A 21,013-nucleotide genomic window follows, 5' to 3' on the forward strand; every position below is an offset into this window, starting at 1 on the left:
AAAGCCTAGCGTCTCATGCAAAGGTTCATTTTCTTTGTTTGTATGGCATGATGTTTATGCATCTCATTCACGTACCATATATCCTCTGCGGAGGATATATCAATCACACATCCAATCCCACCCAAAAAAAAAAAATGATTCAATTTATTAAGATTCATTTTCAACTTGCATCTTCCTTGATTCTTGACTCAGTATTCCAACCCATTATGGTCTCCATCTCACCCTGCCCCACTGCTGGTCTCTGTATCGCCCCTGCCCCACTGCTGGTCTCTGTATCGCCCCTGCCCCACTGCTGGTCTCTGTATCGCCCCTGCCCCACTGCTGGTCTCTGTCTTGACACAGGATCAACTCACCAAGATCACAGTCTGAGCTTTGCTTTGTCTACGAAGGACGTGAGCACAGCTCTACCACACTGCTGAAAAGGATTTGCCACTATGAGGCCTGAGAAGAGACAGTCTAAATTTCTGAGTCTGCTAGAGATTGCGCAGCACTGGTTTGGCATGACATCATCCAGAAGCAAAGCCAGAAAAGGTGTGACGTCATCTCGAGGCGAAGCCTGAAGAGTGTGTGCAAATCTCCGTGCCAAAGCGCAGCCTGCTCTGCTCTATGGCTCCAGCACGTCAGGCAGGCAATAAACCCTGCACCAAGGCCGTAACCGCAGCACACCCATTCATTTGAATAACCACCTGACAGGATCGATCGAGTGACAGACTGTGGAGCTGAGGCTGCAAATATACTCCGCTCCCCAGCCACATCAATCCAGCCCGCAGTTAAAAGGAAAACTCCAACGGTTCTCCACCGAAACAAATCTGCATGTTTTCAACGGGTTTTAAAAACTGTGGTTTTCATGGGTTGGGTGTGCGTGCGTGTGTGTGTGTGTGTGAGTGAGTGTGTGAGAACTGTGCGCTTCTAAAGTATGAGGCAGCATAAAAAAATTACTTCCTATAGCCTTTCAACAGGAAGAGGAGGACGAGACGGCAAAATTGTCTTCAGAGATACAAACATACATCTAATGCAGCCACACAGTTGTGCTGTTATTTCCATCCTAGAGCAAAACCTGTTAAGAGCACAACCGCACGCAATCTTACAACTCATCTGGAACTATTTCACGCTGTGATCCATCCACAGTCTTCTATTCATTACTTCCTGGAAGTGCATTACGTATGTTATTTGCAGATCGCTGATTATGGGCGAGCTGCCTTCGAGTACAGGGCTCATGAACGACCCTTAATCACACCTCCTGTCTCCCAGGCACAGGAACACAGGAAACTGAAGTCAGCACTGCCAGAATAACAGCTGTCAAGTTAATAGGTAAATAATGATTCGAGAGGGGAAAAAACGCCACAAATTGGTTACAGTGTTAAAATAGTCATCCATAATTCACACAAGAACAGTTCTGTACCCAAACATGGGTGCAGTGCTTTTCCCTGTGCAACTCTAGAGGAATTAATTTTGCTGAATACATTTGCAGGCAAACATTTCACAGAAAAGAAAGGGAAAAAATAGTGTTTTTTGAACCAGTGAGATGAGCTGAAATCCCTGGATTTGGGCTCGATTTGTGGACATTTTTGTTTTGGTTTGGAGTGTTTGTTTTTGTTGTTGTTTTTGAATAATTGTTCAGATTCTCCTATACTTAAAGGTTCCAGTCAAGCCAGCAGACCCAGCCGTGGCTGCTGCTCCCTGGGCCCCCCCGAGACCGGGCCATGCCGCTGTTGTGTCCATATGGACACGTGGACATAGGTGGGCCGGGGAGAATGCCTGCAAGCCCCCCCCCCAAGGTCACAGATCTGATCGTCGTGCTTAGCTTTCACAACAGGATGTTCCATCTCTGCATTCGTGATGCGATGTGACGGAGGAATGCAGCGATGGAGGAGCTCTTCATGCCTCCACCCATGTGCTAATAGCAGGCACGCTTGGCTTAAACCCGGACAGCCACCCACACCTGTCTCAGACAGGCTGGATGCCGCGTGCCTCTTCTGACACACAGCCCTCTTAATTAAAGCACTTTACTTTGTTTTTATTTCACTCCCTTTCAACCCTTGGTCTCTCCCTCTCTCTCTCTCTCCTCCCACCCCCACCCCTTCAAGAGGAGGCCAGGATTAAATTGGATTCTAAATGATCCAGAACCGACAGAGCAATTTTTGCTGCCATTTTTCTCCCTCTCCCTCTCTGTATCCCTCTCCCTCGCGCCTGCCGCCCTCCCTTAAAAACTGCTCCCATCTCACGGCAGAGCTGTCACAGGCTTCATTTTGTGTGCAGGGGCCACGCAGGTCCCCGCGCCTCCCAGGGGAGGTGCTGGGGGGAGCGCCAGGGGAGCGCAAGGGAGCGAGCGCAGAGCCTGGCGAGGGGGCGGACCAATGCGGGGGCCGAGGTTCGCCCATTACCGGACAGAAAATATGAAATTTGGGAAAATGAAAGGCGAGGTTGTTCAACCTCTCATCTCCGGCTCTGCGGCCCCTCCCCCCTCCCGCCACGCGCCCACCCAGGATGCTTCAGGAAGACAAGTGCGTGACTGAAGCTCACACCTCCGCTTCCGCGAACTTTGAAGACAGTTTGGGCAGGCACTCGCTTCTCTCACTCTTCTCTAATAACTCAGGCGCGCGCACACACACGACGCCGCTGTGACTCACGGTGATCAGGGAGAGTTCAGTGAATAGGCAAGACCGAGGCCTGTTGCGCTATCTGAGCGGGCATATTATTAACAGCTTCCCCGCAGTTAAACCGCGTTACTTTAGCAATATTTAGTTAGTCAAAGCCTTTAGAAAACGAATGCATTTAGATTATCTTGCTCTTCAGCATCTTGGATGATGAAATCCTTGAACCTTTAAAAAGCGTTTGTCTCTCTCTAAAGGCACAGACATTTGCCACATATAATTACAGTCTCATCTTTAAAACACCTACTTTTGTATTTAATCAAAAGATCAACTGCAGACACAATTGTTCCAGACTCCAGCTACGGCCATTACAACAATGTTCCCAGGTGGCTATAACACTGGTTAAGCCTGGGAGACCTGATGTCCTGAGAGGTGTTCTATAATTATATGAGTTACAGTGAGCACAGGTGGAGGTGGAGCACTGAGGAGATACACTACGCCCTCCTGCTTCAGCTTGAGGAGGTGCTGACACTAGCAGAACGCACCACCGCTACTGGTTAACCACACTTGGTTTTCATTTAAAAACAAAGCTAAAACAAAAGTACACCACAACCTGGTGGTGGTGATAAAGTAAAGACTGTCTGGCGTCACGTGCTATACCTGAGGTGTAACCATCGGGTAAATCACAAGGAAGGATTTGTGTAGAAAAGTCTTAGCGTACCCAGGCAGGCTGTCTCTAGCTAAATGCCATCATCTCATTTATCGAACATTTAATTGCTAGATATCTATATGGGACAACCAGTCCTAAACTAACTTTCACTTCAGGGTGCAAAGATGTGCATGTGAGCACGTGTAAAACTATGCTATTACTGTCAGCCAATCACAGAGCACAGAGCAGCCTGTAGTCCTCCATGTCTGGGCTAGTCCCTCTTCAGTACTTTAAGAGTAGTGGCACTAGACAAAGATGGCCAACTGCAGGCAAAATATGGACTTAAAAGTCTGAAGACCACAGCGCTCGCCTAATCCACAATATGGCACTCAGATGCGTACAGAGCAGCGCAAACATTCCTGCACATGAAGTAGCGCCAATGGCTAGCAGTCCCTTACAGCTCCACCGTGGCCAGACAGTTTAGGCCCAACCCAATAATCCTCAACTCACAACTCACTATATTCAAGCATGGAAGCCCATGGGATAGCAAGGTTTTGCATGATAATGGAACAGTATCGATTTGTGTGTGTGTGTGTGTGTGTGTGTGTGTGCGCGCTTGTGCTAGAAAATGTGAGTGTGTTTTATAGATTATTTTTGTCCCATTTTTGTTCACTTGGCAATTTTCAAGGATACTTGAAATCCCATGAATGCCACCCCTCATTGGCTTATTACTGCTGTGTCTAAACGAGCACACGAACCTGGATTACCAGGTGTAGGGAGAGAGAGACAGAGGACAATGATGTAATGCTAGTAGGACACATGGAGAAAAGGCACTGAAAAATAAGACAAGGAAGTGTGTGTGTGAGAGAGAGAGAGAGAAGAAAGAGAGGGAGAGTGAGGGAAGTGTGAGCGAGAATGAGAGGAGAGGAGCGTCTAGCCAGCAGTCTTCAGAGAAGGAATCTTACTCCCTGGTGGATTTCCCTTCCACAAGCGATGCACACCGCAGGGACAGGAATTACCTTGCAACTCACACACATGCAGGCATGCACGCACACACAGAAGTAGGCATGCACAAACACACATGCACACAATCCTACAGAAATGACAGGCACTCTTGTGTGCAGTAAACACTTTCTGCTGTACGGAACACCAGTTGCAGGTCCGGTAAAGTAGCACGCTGTGTGTGAGACTGTAAGCCAGCTCAGCCTGGGCTCAGCGTACCCCAATTAAACACACACTTTCCCTGTAGCTCATCAGAACGAGAAGGCCCCGAGACCCCAACTACACAGACTCAGCTCCAATTAAAGCCCAACACTCACAACTCTTCCCTTACGTACATCAAAAACTACAGGGGGGACGTTCCTTCAAACAGTGATGCTTTTGCATAAATGTGATAAACCATTGTTCTCTCTCTCTTTTAGACACACACCCACAGTTATAGTCTATAAATTGTCTGTGTATTTTTGAATCACAGATATGAGATTTATCCATATAGACCAATGGATTATTTTGAATTACTGTTAAATGAATTAGCCTGTGGTTTATTATGGACTTCAGAATATCACCGTGGCAACAGCACAGGGACAAATAAGACAGAAATCAGAATTTACGTTACAGCACATTAATCTCACCTGAACTACCATTCCTCCTCCACTGTACTCAAAAGCCAGGGCTGGAAAAACAGGTATTTTACAACCAAGAGTGCAAACCCTGGGGTTCTGCACAGAAATCTTTTATGTTCATAGTTTTATTTGTCCACTGGCTAAAAGCCTGTGATTAATTTGTGTTTAACTGCCATTCACTTTCCAATATTAGCCACTTAAAAACCAAATGGAAGCGGAGGGGATTTGGTTTACAGACCGCTACACAGAGCTCGCAGCCATTCACACATCCATGACGCGATGAGGAATAAACGCGGCTAACGCACCGAGTGGCGGGAGGGGAGGGGGTGCCGGTGTGTGTGCAGGCTCACCCATGGCTTTGGTCTCCTCTCCCTTGGCGTTGAGGATGGAGAACTTGAACTTGGCACGCACCTCACTCTTGGGACAACTGACCAGGAGCAGGTAGAGAGACAGGTAGTCTTTGCTCTCCTCGTCCAGTCCTTTTGGGTTGACCCGCAAACACCTGCGCGGGCGTGGACAGAGCAGCGAAGAGGAGGAGAGAGGAAGGGCAAAATCAACAACGGTTACCCGATGCCAGAAAACCAGCTCGAGTCAGAGTGGGTCGGGTCGAGCAGAATTTGACCTTGTGGAAGTATAATTACGCAAATTGTCTTTCATTATCCTTGACACTCCACCTCACCATTTGAGCTTGTCGTTGGCTCCTGAGGAGAAGGTGGAGCTTTTGATGACCTCACCCATCTCTTCCCGACAGAAGCTGAAGTTATTGATGGTCCACATGTAGGAGAACTTGACGACTTTGATCTGACGCGCACACACACAGAAGAGCCACGCACACACATTTACACATCTATTTCTTCTCTCTTTCATTTTCTTTTGATATATAGGTAAATGGTGGCTAAGACTTCAAAAATCGGGCTACATCAAAACTGCCTTTCATCTCGATACACCCTGAAGAAAGAGGGTTGGGGGTAATGAACAAGCAGTAGTTGAGGAGGGATGGAGAGACGGGAGGGAGGGGAGGACAATAGTGGGAAATGTTCATCAGGCTTGGCCTCTCTGCTTACATGAAGCTGGTGTGTAATGTGCCCATCTCTACATAAAGACCAGTGTTCACTCACTCACTCACTCACACACACACACTTTTTGGTCATGGAAAAATCTCTTTGATCATCCTTCTTTGATGAAATAACCCTGGCAAGAGCACACTTACTTTGTTACACACACACACACACACACACACACACACACACACACACACACACGAACAAAACACCACACAAAAAGACTACATATAAGCACGCACACACACACACACACACACACACACACACACACACACACACACACACACACACACACACACTCACCTGCGTGTAACACCAGCTTTCGGCCACAGGGCCGCTGGTCATCTCAGCGGGAGGGGGCGGACTCGGGACCCTGGACATCGCCAGCTTTGAGCGTGCAGGGTGGGGGGGGCACTACACCTGCCGGCAGACGACGTACCCACACACACACACACACACACACACACACACAGAGGTCTTCTTCCTCACACCCTCACACAAACTCAGTGCCAAACCAGCACAGCCGCCGCCAGGATCCACGCACACAGTGGAGTGTAGAGATGCCCAGAGAACAGAGAGAGAACGCAGAAGAGCACTCAGCCAACCCTGATAGCACCAGCAGAACCTGAGAAAGGGAGCGGGGGAAGAGAGAGAGAGAGAGAGAGAGAGAGGTATCACATTAGCAAAATTAGTACCAAGGATCTGTGATGTACTGTAAAGAAACTCTGGAAAAGCTTGAAGTCACACATGCACCAGCATCCTGACGCCTGAAAAAAAAACATTTAACGGCAGACATTTAAAGGAATCCTGGTCATAACGGCTTGCTTCCCGAATTCCTATTATGCAGCTCACGACTCAGAGTGCTGGGATTAGTGACAAGATTCTGAACATTGCAATTTCCTTCAGCAAGACCAATTATGAGCAGCCTTAGCTACAATCCGCTATGCTTAGCGGGTTAACACAATGATCCTACCTTAAATGAACCAGTATGTGTGTGTGTATATTTGTGCACACGACACACATTACGATACACACAGACTAGGAATGTTTCAGTCCACAGCCATACTGATAGAAGTTAACAGATGCCTCATTAACAGACACACTGTTAACATGTACATCTTTAACAGATACAGCAGTGCTGGTCAACACTGAGACATGTCTGTGATGACACGGTGACAATGTGACATTCACAGCATTTAGCTGACTTACAATTCTGACTGAATACAACTTGAGCAATTGAGGGTTAAGGTCCTTGCTCAGGGGCCCAACAGTGGCAACCTGGCAGTGGTGGCGCTTGAACTGGCAACCTTGTCGAGTACCGTAAACAATGTTTTCCTGTCATTCTGTTGTTCTTTCAGCGAGTGAGTCCCAGAGAAAGTAAACACAACTTACGGCCGAGAATATGCCACTTTAAAAAGACTGAACAGGACGCAAGCTAATTAACCGGCCGTCACGGACTGGTGCCGGTCCAAACTTTCCAACATAGTAACAGGTTTCTGCTCCTCTCCATCTCCCGCTGGCAAAAACCTGAAGTGACCCCTTCAGCTCCTCCTCGTCTCCCGCCTCTTCCTGCTCCTGTCACGCGGCGCTCCCCCACTCTGCTTTTCCGCCGGTGGTCAGGGGAGCGAGGCACAGGCTGTCCCTTTATTCCTTAATTAGCGTCTGATTGAGAGGAGGGATCGTGGCCCGACAGAGCCTTCACAAGACTACAGGACGAGCCCGAGGGAGGAAGAGGACCGTGAGGCTGGGTGAGCTGCGATCAATGGTGAGGACGACGGTTAACTGGTGAGAGGCGGGTCAGAAAGGAGCGGAGGACGGCGGGACAAGCGGAGGAAGAGATGGCAGCGGGCAGGAGAAGAGAAGAACTCCACCTTCACACACGGACAACTTTTTGCTTCCTGGAGAAGTTCATTTTCAAATCACACTCCCTCTCCTTTTCTCAATCTTTCACTCTCCTGCTTCTTTGTCCTATTTGTATCTTCTGCAAAACACTGGTGGCATTTCACTCAGTAAAACAATAAAATATTAATCAGTCAAGTTGGGGAATAAGTTGGTGCCCATTTGCAATTCAAATTACCTCAGACTTCCTGGCAATTAATTTGTGTGTGTGCAAACGTGCGCATGTGCATGTCTGCAGTCATGTGTCGCCTGCCATGGATTTTCTCAGCTTAATTTTCAATGGTATTTGTATCATGTCTTTTTCTACTGTCAACTAATCAACAGGAACTCACTTTGTGGCAACAAAACAATCTTCACAAAACAGCGAACAGTCTTTCAACTCTGTAAATAGGCCCTGATGACAGTGGAACTGTGGTAAACACACGCACTCCCCCACCAGAAAAACCAAAAAATAAATAAATCACACTCACCATGTCCCTGTTTGCAACAACAGATTACAGCCCAAGCCAAAAACATGTCTAAGCTGAGAAAGCAAAGTGTGCTAATCGAAAAGCCTTTTTCAGACATATTCAGACACTTCATACATCTCTCTCTCTCACACACACACAGGGAAGGAGAGTGATTAATGGGTGATAATCCACAAGACAAGGCGAGGATAAATATTGACACACTCGCGCGCGCGCACACACACACACTCCCTCCAATCCTTAGACACGTTTCTACATACAGCATGACACAGACACACAGGGGGCAGGAGGCAGGCTCATCTCTCCCACCCAACCACACCCCTCCGGCATCGTCACACTTCCTCTCTACAACCACCAAACTCTACTTTACTCCTGAACCAGGTCCAAGGCTGCCACGAGAAATCAGGGGCCTCTTGGGTCCTTCCACGCTCAGGTTTCACACGTGCAGGTTACACGAGCCGTTTCACTTCCAGGCAGGCGAGGAGAGCCAAGCTGGGTCCGGCGCACCGGGGGTGGAGTCGGCTGCCAGGCGGGGAGATGTAGCCCTTCAGGAACTCATTACGCCAGCCGTTAGCCCACCAAAATAATGCATTAATTGATAGGAAGAGGAGGAGGAGGAGGAGGAGGAGAAGACTCCCACACATGCCAGCTCTGGCCTCAAGTCTCGCAGTTGTGACTTGAAAGTGGGTGAAAGAAAAATTAATTAATTAATTAAAAATCTAATGCAGACTGTCCCGCCAGACTGTGCTACTTCCTGCGGAGGACAGGAAGTGTTTCTTAGCCTGTTTTTTTTTTCTTTTTGGTTCTCAAAAAACAAACAAACAAACAAACAAACAAACAAATAAATAAATGATTTCCCTGCCGTGGCCCGAGCCTGCACAGCTCCCTCAGCCTCTGTGACTGACGGAGAAGGAGCACGGATAAAGGACAGCGGGATCAAAGGGCACGATGAACGGCCTGCTTGTTCTGCTCTCCATCTCTCACTCTGTAAAAACAAAACAACATTTTATCAGCACACGACACAAAGCAGCAGCAACTGCCAGGACGGAACCCACCAAAAAAATTCCTCTGAACACCATAATTCAGTAGCGCATTCAAAGTGGCTGGGGGGGGGGGGGTTGCTAACTTTATTGCCTGACCGAACAAACAAGACTTCCACCAGCAAGCAGGTTTATCAGCACATTTATCAATGTTCCCATCTGGCCACTGAGCAGTCACAGTGCCCTGTGTTGTGTTCCTGATGACCGTGTGGCAGTGAAGGACGAGATGAAAGAAAGCTAGAGAAAACATCGCGCACGTACGGGACGCCAGTGAGCTATGACAAAAACCTCCTTCCCTGTGCAGTTGAACACTGCTCCGAGTACGGTCGGTATCCGCTCCTGAAAGAATTTCCACGTGAACGTGGTGTAGTAGCAAACACTTACTGTCAGCAGCGTCGGTCATGCTAACCTTGCTCAGCGCTGCCGTTCGGCTGGGCTGTGTAACTGATGCAGGGATTCACCCACTGCCTCTACACAGAACGGTGGTAGACTTCTTGTTGCATTCTCTCCCGTCGCCAACGCTTGGCATTTTAATATTTTGAATGTTTTGCATAAATAATAAAAAGTTAAAAGCAGTCCAAGCTACTCCAAATCAGCTATCTGGTCAAGACGCATTCAGTGACTGGAGTTGCTGAGGGACAGAATTACGAGGAGGATCTGTCACTACCACAAAGACTTCCTGGTCCCAACTGTTGTGGAAAAAGCAGACATAACCAGCGTGAGCAGTCCAGAACTGTCTAACGCGGCCGGAGAAACTGTTTGGCCCTAAAGTGGAAGAGAGGCTTAAGATGACCAAGTAACAGCACATTCTACCTGGAGCTCATGAAACTGGACAATCTAATACAGCACAAACACAGTACACCCATGCCGAGTGCTGTGGAAATGTCAGCACCATTAACTGACTGAACTGACAACACACCTGCACCTCGACTTTGGCCAAGTTGTGTCCAATGGTGACAAAGGCAATAAGATTTCAAACCAGTCCCTTGCTTCAAGTCCTCCATTTACATGCCCGCATGCACACACACTCTTTCTCCAGCTGTCTCTGAGGGATTAATAAATCTGGTTAATTATCAACTATAGTTTGATTAAATTGCTCGTTATGGTTTTGCCAGCCAACACTGGGACACAGCTGAGAGAATTCAGAACTCTACATTGGAAGAGAAAACTCGAGAGCATTGATGCCTGTTACCACCCCCCCCCCCCCCCCACACACACACACACACACACACACACACAGGGCATGTGCTGAACATATTGAATCTTTTCCACTGGTAATATGCAATATTAGCAGCACTGCTGCTTCATATCTTGAAATGAGATTATGGCAATGGCACTTAACACAGTACACAGCCCACAACACTGTGAACCGATATGAAGACAGCAGAGAATTCAGCACAGGCTTGACGCTCGTTTCAAGTGATCATGGTGTTTCTGGAAACAATCGAGCCTCTCACTCACCAGTGACCAAGACACGAAGACGACACCGTCAGTGTTCACTAGTCCAACGTGACAGTTTGCTACTTTACACTCAGCACCAGCATGAGGCCTACACTCCACAAAGAAGGAAAGGTCAGTTTGACACGGATTGATAAGTCAGTTTCTGAAAACTCCAGTTCTGACACCTAAGCAGCTGTAGAACACTGGCATCCACACTTCACAAACAGAATTAAACTGTGGTATAACTCTATACGCCTCTGGCTTCAAAAACTGTCTCCAAGGAATCTTTTACTTAATTCAGTCTGGCTCTAAATGAGCCATTTTTTGTAGCCAAGTGCAAATAATGCTAAAAACAGGTGATTCCATTATTCATTTGAGATAACTATATTTGAGTTGTATAAAGAGGACTGGCTCCTAAATTTTGCAAGCCCCCGCCACCAAACACAGTCAGAGACACAAAGCTGCCAACATGTCCAAAAGCTCCGTTTTGTCCTGATTCTGTCAGTCATGCCTGGTGTTTCCTGAGAGCCTTTCTCTTCACCCTCTCTGCCTGAGAGTCCTCTCATTAGGGCACAGTGCTGGAGCTTTGGTGTTTTTGTCAACAGTTTGCCCTTGCATGCTGCTCCAGTGTGATCAATTAGACTGCTCACACTCACAGAGTTACATGGGGGGGGGGCAGGCACAGTTGAACAGTGCAAACACCCCTAAACACACATTCACTGTCTCACACACACTCGTTGCTCTAGCCTCATTACAAATGAACTACACACCAACACCACAGGCCTTCATATGTCCAACAGCAGCCACAAACACACACACACCCCCTCAAACTCTTCACTCCCATGTTCACAATTGCACATGCACAGGCACGTGTACAAACATGTAAACAAAAGCACAAAAATATACAAGCACATGTACAAACACGCACACGTGTTCACAAAAACACACTTACATGCACGTGTACACATGGAAATACGCACGTACAGGCATTCGTCCACGAACGCACACCCGGGCTTTTTACAAGGGCTCGCAGACAATGATTTCCACGTTCTCACCTCCTCAGCTCCTGATAAACTGCGTGTCATGTCAAAAGGACACACACACACACACACACACACACACACACACACACACACACACACACACACCACAGGAAGCCTACTACCCAGCAGGTGTAGCGAAAGGTGACAGTAGTTGGGTATCAGGAGCGGTGCAGGCTCGCAGCCCGTCACAACACCATGTCCATAATCTGCAGCTTTCGCACCAGCAGGGCCCGCAGGTCTGAGCTATAATGAGAAGAAAGAGCAGGAGGGGGAGAAGACGACGAGGGTTGGATCGGCCGAGGCGGAAGCAAGCGGAGGGGGCGTGAGGGGTGGGGCGCGAGGGTTGGGCCACGTAACTCGCTGCCTATAATGATGCAGTTTTTAATTAAAATGCAAATGCACCATACCTCCAGTCTATCACGCGGGATCACATTTCGCAGCAATTTTCTCCCTCTACCTTCCTGTATGGCACCCTTCTCTCGCGGAAGGATTCTATAATAGCTTTACGGCAGTATTGGATGAAAGATCTTTTACATGCCGCTAATCCGCCCTTCTCCCTGGACTGCAGTGTGGAGAGGAACAGGGACAGAGCTTTGACACCGGACATCAGCGCTCTGTTCACTTCTGTCCAGCTCCTGTACAATCACCAAATTCACATTTCACGGGTAAAGCCGCCGTATTTTGTCCTCAATTTCACTTTTTTTGTTTATTATAAATTAAAACATTGTCAAATACAGGTGTATTTGGAAAAGAAATTGCTTCCAACTCTATACTTTTTGTAACCGAGAAGAATTCTGAATTCAGGATAATTATTTGACGAAAGCCAATATTGAAAATTCTATCCGATTGCATAATATATGATAGAGGTTTAAACTTTTTATTTAAAAAAGGCAAGGTTTCATTACATCAGACTGAAATTAGTGTCCGCTCATCCACTACACACAGCCAGTTAGGGCTTCCCAAAGGCTCACCCTCAGGTCCTCCCCTAATTTGCTGGTGTACTTCAATTGCCGGCTTCAGCATAAATGCCGCAGAGTTAAAACAGAGGCACATCGGCAGCAGCAAAAGACCTGCTCCCAGACGGATCGTTAGGGTGCTTTCAGTTCAAACCAAAAGGCAAACACAACCAGCGAAAGGGGTGTTGGGGGTGAGGGGAGAGATGGCGAAAAACGGGCATGTTTGGCACTTCTAAAATGTCCTTCGGTTTGCCTTTGCCAGGTTACCACATTTGTAACATCAATTATTCATCCCCCGTGGACTTCCGAAGGGATCTGTTATTACCAAAGAGCATCACAATCGTCAGGAACTCTAGCCCATAGAAGGCAGAAAAACAAAGCATGACTACGATTCATTTCTTTTTGCCCCGTGTCCTCGCCCCCACAGATGAAACGCTCGGTCTCACGTTTAGACGACACCACCAGGAGAGGAGAGTGAAGCAAAGCGAGAAAGAATGAAAGGAAGAAAGAAAGAAAGATAAAAGGGGGGGGGGGGGGGGTGAAAAAAAAGACAAAAGAAGAGACCAAATCAAAGAAACAAAGACAGAAATAAAAGAAAGGAGAGGAATACGCGCTTATAAAGTCGCACTGACGAGGTCACATCAGCTAACCAGTGGCCAAAACACAGAAGCCCTTTCAGCAGGGCCAATTAGGACCAAGCGCTTTTCTCGCGGGAGCTGCCGACACCAGCCAGTTCCCACAACACGGGTCCAGGGAAGCCAGTGAATGCACACTAAGCATCCCTTCATAATGTAGGAACGAAGGAATGAATAAAACAGACAGAGCGGGATTTCATACTCTTAATGTGTTGTGAAGGGGATAAGAGGGAGATGTGTCGAGGAATATTACACTCTGAAACAAAACAACGTGCGAGCGAGCGAGCATAATGAGAAGAGAGTGAGACGCGAGAAAGAGTCGGGATGTGAGGAAATGCACAAGAGAAAGGGAGAGAGGGCATGAGAGAGAGAGAGAGAGAGTGTGTGTCAGATAGCAGACATGATGTGCTCTTTTCGGTGAACAGGGGAAAGGTAGTGCTGTTAATAAGTTCAATAGTATCTGTCTGCTATTTCCTTCCAGACAGCTGCGACATTCCACTGAACCCCAAAGTTCTTCTTCCTTCCAATTATCTAATTTGGACTCTACATAGACCGAACACACACACACAGATCTGCACAAACGCATGCACACAACAGTACTTTAAAACAAAAACTTGGCAAGAAGTTATTTCATTAAATGTTGCCAAATAAACCATTTAACTTGTTTTTAAAGTAATTACAATTTTTACGAATCATAATTAAACAACAACTATAACAATAATATTAGTGCAACATGAGCTTCACTAAGCAGGTCATCTGTAAAACTCAACTAGCTAAAAAGAGTCAGAAAGCAAAGGCAGCATTTCTGGAGGTGACCCATCACCAGACTCCAGGCCTGAGACGGCAAGCGTGCCAATAGTGCCATTTACTGCCATGACCAGGGCTGACGCACCGGGCCACTCCGTCCTTTGGGAGGGCTGCTGCCAAGGCCAACATGCCTTGATATTTCTGAACTCCAAAATGGCAGCACCTACATCGTGCCACAGCCCAGGAAACTCGATAACAGGGAGCGTGGGAGTCGGTTAGGGACGCTGGCTTAAAACATACTAATAAATCACTGCAGAAGGGAAGACGAATGCAGCCTCACCCACAGACACAATGTACTCGACACCCATCCTGTTCAAGCCCCTCACACCCTGTACTGAGGAGGAAATCAGAGCCTGGGGACATCAAGCCTGCTCGGCGGGCCTAAAAACCTCTTTTATTACAGTAATGGTAAAAAGAGTGCACACGCAGCCTGGACCTGGGTGATGTATGCACACATTAGACATGCAGAGACGCCTAGAAAACATATGCTGCGTCAGTGCTCCGTGCATTGATGGCTGACAAAGCCTGGAGGACACAAGTCAACATTAAAAAGCCAACGGCAAAGCTCGACCGTGCAATCTGAGCGAGAGCGAGAGGGAGCGCGCGTGAGAGAAAAGTAGAAAGCAAAAAAGTGTGAGAGAGAGAGAGAGAGAGAGAGAGAGAGAGAGAGAGAGAGAGAGAGAGAGAGAGAGAGAGAGAGAGAGAGAGAGAGAGGGTGGTAGGGAGGGGTAAGGAGGAAGGAGGAGGAGACAGACAGGGAGATGGAGGGAAACAAGAGAAGAAGAGAGGGAGGTGTGGATGTGTAGTGTGGATTATGCAGCGTCAGCCAGGCTGAATGTGTGGGTAGATTAGCATCTGCAGCCTGTCGATAAGCTCAGCTCCTCCAACTCGGCACTTCTGCCACCTCCGAAACGCACGTCTGCCGCTCGCCTTCATAAAACAATGTACGTTATATACAGTTTAACCTCTCAGCAATGCACTTGTTTACTAACAGGAGTCAGGTTTGTCCGAGATCAGCGGCGCAGCGCTGCAGTGTTAATGGAGACTGGCAGGAATCTCTAACAACACAGAGGTCAGGCCACGGCTTCTGCGTTCAAAACACTGACTTCATTCATCATTTTGAGAACCAACCGCAGGGTCACGTTCCATCACTGTTTTGGACGTGTATTCATAACTTGCTGGCAGTTGTACTGTGAGCTACTGTTTGTTATCATAACTGTGACTAAACAGCCCTCTGCTAAAGCAACATGGAAACCGAGCCGCCGCGAAACCATGGTGACGGGGGAAACAGACGCTATGACGGGGGAGACAAGTCTGGGCCAACGATCTATTCACTGTTTAGCAGAAAGGGGCCCTCACCCACCAGACTACTCCCAAAGCCGTGCAACTTCAAGTTTGCCATTTGGCGGCGGCGGCGCCTGCTCTTTCCCCTAGTGTGCGGCCGTGGGCCGAGCTGGGGTAGGAGAGGCAGGGTGACCTGGCACCTGGCCCATGGGGAGGGTAGGAGAGGCAGAGTGTTGATATCTTCACTTGGGTGCGTACAGACAAACCCGATTTGGATTTACGGGAATGGTCAGTGAGTCAATATTCTACAGCATTTAAGAAAACACTCCGATGGTTCTCCACCTGCGCACACACTGCCATCTGGACATTGTTTTAACATGATGTTAATACAGAACGGCAACATTTTCTAGAAGGGGAGAAGAAACACCGAGGGCTGGTGATAACAGGTAGGGGCACACCCACTCCAACTGGGTGCCATTATGCCGTTACTAAAGGCACTCCATCTACTACTTGGAGAAATGTCATTAAAGTAATGCTAGTTGAAGCATTCAAGTTTAAAAACCAACTCCCCTGTGAATTACAGTATTCAGTTGGCTAATGTTTTCAGGATAAACATTTATTCGTTACCAATCAAGTATATAATATTGCTAAGTTTCAAGAAAATACACAAGGAATGAGAAACAAGGGAAAAAACAGCGCAATGTCCCATGGCACAGTGAAGGGCTAACGTCTGAACTAGAACCGTAGGCAATATGACACATTACTGACAAACACTGCCTGGTAGAGGCGGCCAACTGTTCGTACGGGAGGGGTATTGTGTAGGCGGTTGGGGGGGGGCTAGCGGTCAGGCCCCCTCCTCCCCGGGGTGAGCTTTGACGGGTAGGAGGTTAAGTGCTCCATAGCACCCTGCTACAGATCTTCTTTACAGGGCGTATCAGGGCACACACACTGCTATCTTTGCTCCCGCCAACCAAATCACTCTAAATGCCAAGCAGATACACACATGCACGTACACGTATACACACGCATACACACACAAACACAAAAAAACTTAAATTCTCAAAGCAAAAGACAAACCCACATGCAACTGGCACACAAACACACACGCAGGCACACACGGACGCAAGCACACAAGCGCACCTCACCCCGACACAAAGACCTTGGGCTCCGAACCAACTTGCAAAAAGGAGCCAAAAGTTTGAGTTCCACTAGTGCTCCTGCCTCCAGCTCTGAGTCACTCGGAGCTCAGCTCTGAGCAAACTCTGAGCTTAAAGTTGACACTTGAAAGCAAACCACCTCACACATGAATAAAGCCAGAAGAAGAAAAAACACAGCACTGAGTCAGATTAACACAATCTGGTGATGCCATTAAAGACAGGCACATTCTAAGCCACCTGCTGCCCGATCACTCATCACATGGGAAGCAGAGCAGAGAAAGGACATGGGTGACGAAGTGGAAGAAAGGTGTTCCACTTCTATGATTCCAGCTCCCCATCTTAATTAAGCTCAGTCACTTCTCCCCAGCGCTCTGAGCCCAAGTTTCAGCTAAGGCTGGCAACACCATGGTTTCTCTGTGTCACAACTATCACCCTGCTTTCGTTGTGTCCTAGATATTTTGGTTGCAGAACCTCAGTAATGGAACTAAGCGAACTACACCTTCCTTAATGAAGGTTTGCTGAAGAAGCTGTAGCTACACAAAGCCTACCGCTCACCTGTGGAACAGACCGACGGCGCAATGACACGCCATCGTACTGTGACCCAAATTAGCCAATACAAATAAGAATAAAGCGACAGAGAGGCAACTTAGCATAAGCATAAAGTCATCTGTAATGTTTTCACTAGGGGCTGAAAACATTAATCGCTCACTCTCAGACCTGTCCAGAACCAGTCGGCACAGAGGCCCATTTCGCAGGGTGCGTTCGTGCTGGTGGACGTGCTCTTTAAGCTGTACTCCCCTGCATTAGGCCGCTACGTTCACATTTGGCTAACGCTCATGTCCAGAGGGACCGCCGTTGCCCAGTTAGAAGGGCGGCGTGAGTGGAGTTTAAAAGCCTTGTTCAAGGGGGTGGTGGCACCAACCCATGAGCTCCAGATCAATAGTGAGGTCCTCTGGCCCCTGCGTTACCGTCCTGTTACCGTCAGATGTGACGCCCGACCGCACGACAGCTGGTTAACGTTTCATTCAGAGCGGGTGGCCTCACGTGGGGTCTCCCTCCGGCGCCTGTGCCACCAAACTGCGCGATTATAAAAATGCTAAAATTTTCCCATTTTTGGGTGTAGGAGGGAGCAAAGGGTTTGTGCGGATGTCCTCTGAAGTTACTGCAACATGCTTAGAAGCTTCAAATTGCTGCCATTCCCCGTTTAACGCAAAGCGTAACAGCGAGACGGCAAAGAGACAGTGAGAGAGAGTGCGGGAGAAAGAGACATCGCGGGAAACGGAACAAGAGCATACAGGAGGCCCGAGCGCGAGGCCACCAATAGCAGTGCTGATCAAAGGTGTGAACACAGTGCTAATGACAGGACAATTAGCCAGTTGTGACCCTCATCTCCCGTTTTATCCATCTGTCCACGCGTTGTCCTTCCCTCCCTCGCCCTGCCTCAGTAAGTGACGCCACATCAGATCTGTTGCCCCTGCGTGCATTATAGTTCATCATTTTACTCCTGGCAGTAAATGACGTGAAGGCTCACAGACAGGGGTGGCATTTCTGACGATAATAAGGGACGGAACAGCCTCTGAAGCTTTTTTTTTTTTTTTTAAACTGAAAGCTCCAAGCTGCCTGTGTCTCTTCTCCTGTAATCTGCCCCACTAGAAGGTCACTCCCAATGCCCCTTTAGTTTAATTCACCCTCATATGGTTCTTACCTATATGAGCGCAAGCTCCATTAAGCATCTGGTGAAACAGGAGTAGCCATGGCACAAGCCAGCTGTATTACGCCCCTCTCACCGTTCCTCAGTCTCTCTCCCCACTGAGAGGGTGGGCGGGTGTGCTTGCCTGTCCTTACTGTCTCAGAAGAGTGTCACGATCTATCTGCCCATCTCTTCTGGTCCACTCAGGAATCTGAAAGCAGAGCAGACAGAGTTGGGATGAGTGTCGCTAAGAGTCGAGGCACGGTGTGCGCCATTCTCCACGGTGCAAGTGGGTTAACAGCAGGAGTCCACCGACACGTTTACCTCCGGGACGCTCATCACCGATACTTGGGCCAATATTCATATGCTATAAATTGGCCGTGTGAAAATGAACAAGAATGCAACTTCCTCACAACTGTTAAATGAACATAATATACAACATGCTTAATACTGGAACATCAAAAAATAATAAAAGCTGAACTTTAAATAATTTTATTATTTTTGCAAACTTTTATACGGTCTACAGTAATCTTTAAAGAGATCAAACTAAATTTAAATGGCTCTCTCAAAACAACAAATCACAACACAACTCTATAGAATTGCCATACATATAAATTTGCTTAAATTTAGTGAAATCTTTAAATAATGAAATTCCAGTCTGCTGTCTCTCCTCAGTAGTCCCATCAGGGTGAGTTATGTTGTGGAAAGCACAATCTCTGCATGTTTTTGCTCCTACATGCAGTATGTCTGGAAATCCAACTAATTGCTCACCTAAAAATGACCTGCTGCATAATTGCATACACATAACAGCTAAGAAGTCAATGACTTAAGAAAGAGCTCAAAAAAGAGCCTGAAAACATTCAATAAAAAAAGTACAGAAAATATATTTGCTATTTTATATAAAACAAAATGTTTAGTATGAGTCACTAAATAGTGTTGAAAGGGCACGCAAGCATCAGTGGTGGATTAACAAACCTCAAGAAAGGTCTAGGCTCTTACGTTTCTCCTATTCATCAGTACTGAACGTTATGAAGGAACACTACGACAAAGCTCATCTAAATCAACTCAAGCAGTGAATATGCAGTCACCATTAGAATTGTTCATATATTGTTGCTTCCATGCAGAAGGCGTCTGTTAAAATTACCTCCATTCCCACCGTCACTGCGGACATGCACACAGATTACCACCTAGATTACCGCAGAGAGTCCCCAACACAGGTGGTTGCCATGGAGAGTCACGTCAGGAGTGGAAAAGCAAGCGACGGCGAACAGATGCGACCTGTGGTCATCGCCACAGCGCTTCTACGGGGAAACGGCCTTTAAGCGCACACGCGCTCCCAACACAGTCCAACTACTAATGCAGCCACGGGGACCCAAACACTGTGCCTGCACCCATGCACAGAAACCTCACTCTGACCAAGCAAACGGGACGTCAGCAAGGGTTCAAGCCGCATGCACGAGTTATGTTCGTTTGACCAGAGTACAATGGTGCATTGGGGGGGGGGGGGTTACTGTGGGAAAATTATACGGACAACAAGCCTCATCTCAAGTTGTGGGTGCAAGGGGGGGTGACGAAATTATATGACCGGATGCGTGGTGCTTTTTGCTAGATGGGATGTCCAACCTCAGCAGGTTCTTACCTCTCCTCAAGTCAGAACTACTTCATTCCCACATTTCTCACAAACACCGAAAACGCTGAACGGAAATATTGGTTGGCCCGATAATTAGTCGACTTAACGGGGGAAGCCGACACAATCGGACCAAGCGAATAATTCATTTTACCGAGTCCCTGCCAACTTACTGAAGAGTCACCCATTAAAACCGCCAAGACCGCTCAGGGTGAACTCAGCCAAGTTGTCACCGAATAGTTGTTTATGTAAACTGTGGGGAAAGACTCAGGCCCCCTGTTGGGGGAGTTTAACAGATGTGGCCTTGAGTAAGAGGCGCGGTAGCCACCAGTTTAGAGACAATGCATGTAAACGCTGCAATTTTACCATTAAACAATAAATCAGTTACTTATTCCTAGAACTGAGCATCTCCAGTGGTGAGCCATTATAATTATAGGACAACCAACCCGTAGTTTACCCGTAGTTTTTCAGCCCAACGTGCTGAAAGTTTGATAATATTCTTGGTATTGCTCTTATGCACAGAAACTAGGAACATGCACATGGGTGAAGAACAGAGCAAATTCGTCATCTCTGGCTGTCTGTCAAGGAAGCGTCTTCTCCAGTAGAGCTGAGATGCGTTATGCAGGGCAAGTATACATTACTGACACTAGCGCTGAATCATCAACGGCTCAGCGATGACTCAGCAAAATGTACACAAAATGTGGATGCAGCTCAAGAAATCTGAAGTGGTATGAAGGCAGAAAATGTTAAACAAATGTACTTCGGGTCATTACCCCGAAACAAGTCAAAATCATGTAACTCTTGAGGAGGTCACACCCACCCCCACCCACCCCCACACCCACCAAGCTGTAGCGCAAGCTGCTTTTCTACTTTCACCTCACTGTTTCCCAGTGCGGTCCGTGGCCACCTCCAGAAGGTTTGCGCTTATGCTCGTCTGAGCCAAGCAATCAGTAGCACCGAACACTGCGCCCAGGTGTCACCGGAGCCAGGCTGGACTGATGGAGCTCCACAGAACCTGGCTCTGGCTGCCTGAGCACTG

The 21,013-nt window shown here is 47.7% G+C and overlaps 1 protein-coding gene across 2 annotated transcripts in view; it reads right to left on the minus strand.

The window, feature by feature from the left end:
* The window catches only part of spop (speckle type BTB/POZ protein), a 62,384-nt gene that overhangs the window by 23,638 nt on the left and 17,733 nt on the right, over positions 1 to 21,013 (minus strand). The window contains exons 2-5 of one of the 2 annotated variants that reach the window (XM_026997944.2): positions 18,363 to 18,558; positions 6,233 to 6,554; positions 5,545 to 5,666; positions 5,216 to 5,367 (exon numbers count right to left, since the gene is read on the minus strand). In XM_026997944.2, the coding sequence (XP_026853745.1) occupies positions 5,216 to 5,367; positions 5,545 to 5,666; positions 6,233 to 6,310 (352 nt within the window). In that variant the 5' untranslated portion in view covers positions 6,311 to 6,554; positions 18,363 to 18,558. The remainder of the gene's footprint in view (positions 1 to 5,215; positions 5,368 to 5,544; positions 5,667 to 6,232; positions 6,555 to 18,362; positions 18,559 to 21,013) is intronic. The other variant, XM_035527018.1, reaches the window with a different exon arrangement.

This window comes from Electrophorus electricus, chromosome 1 (assembly GCF_013358815.1).
Source record: "Electrophorus electricus isolate fEleEle1 chromosome 1, fEleEle1.pri, whole genome shotgun sequence".
In the NCBI taxonomy this organism is placed as follows: domain Eukaryota; kingdom Metazoa; phylum Chordata; class Actinopteri; order Gymnotiformes; family Gymnotidae; genus Electrophorus; species Electrophorus electricus.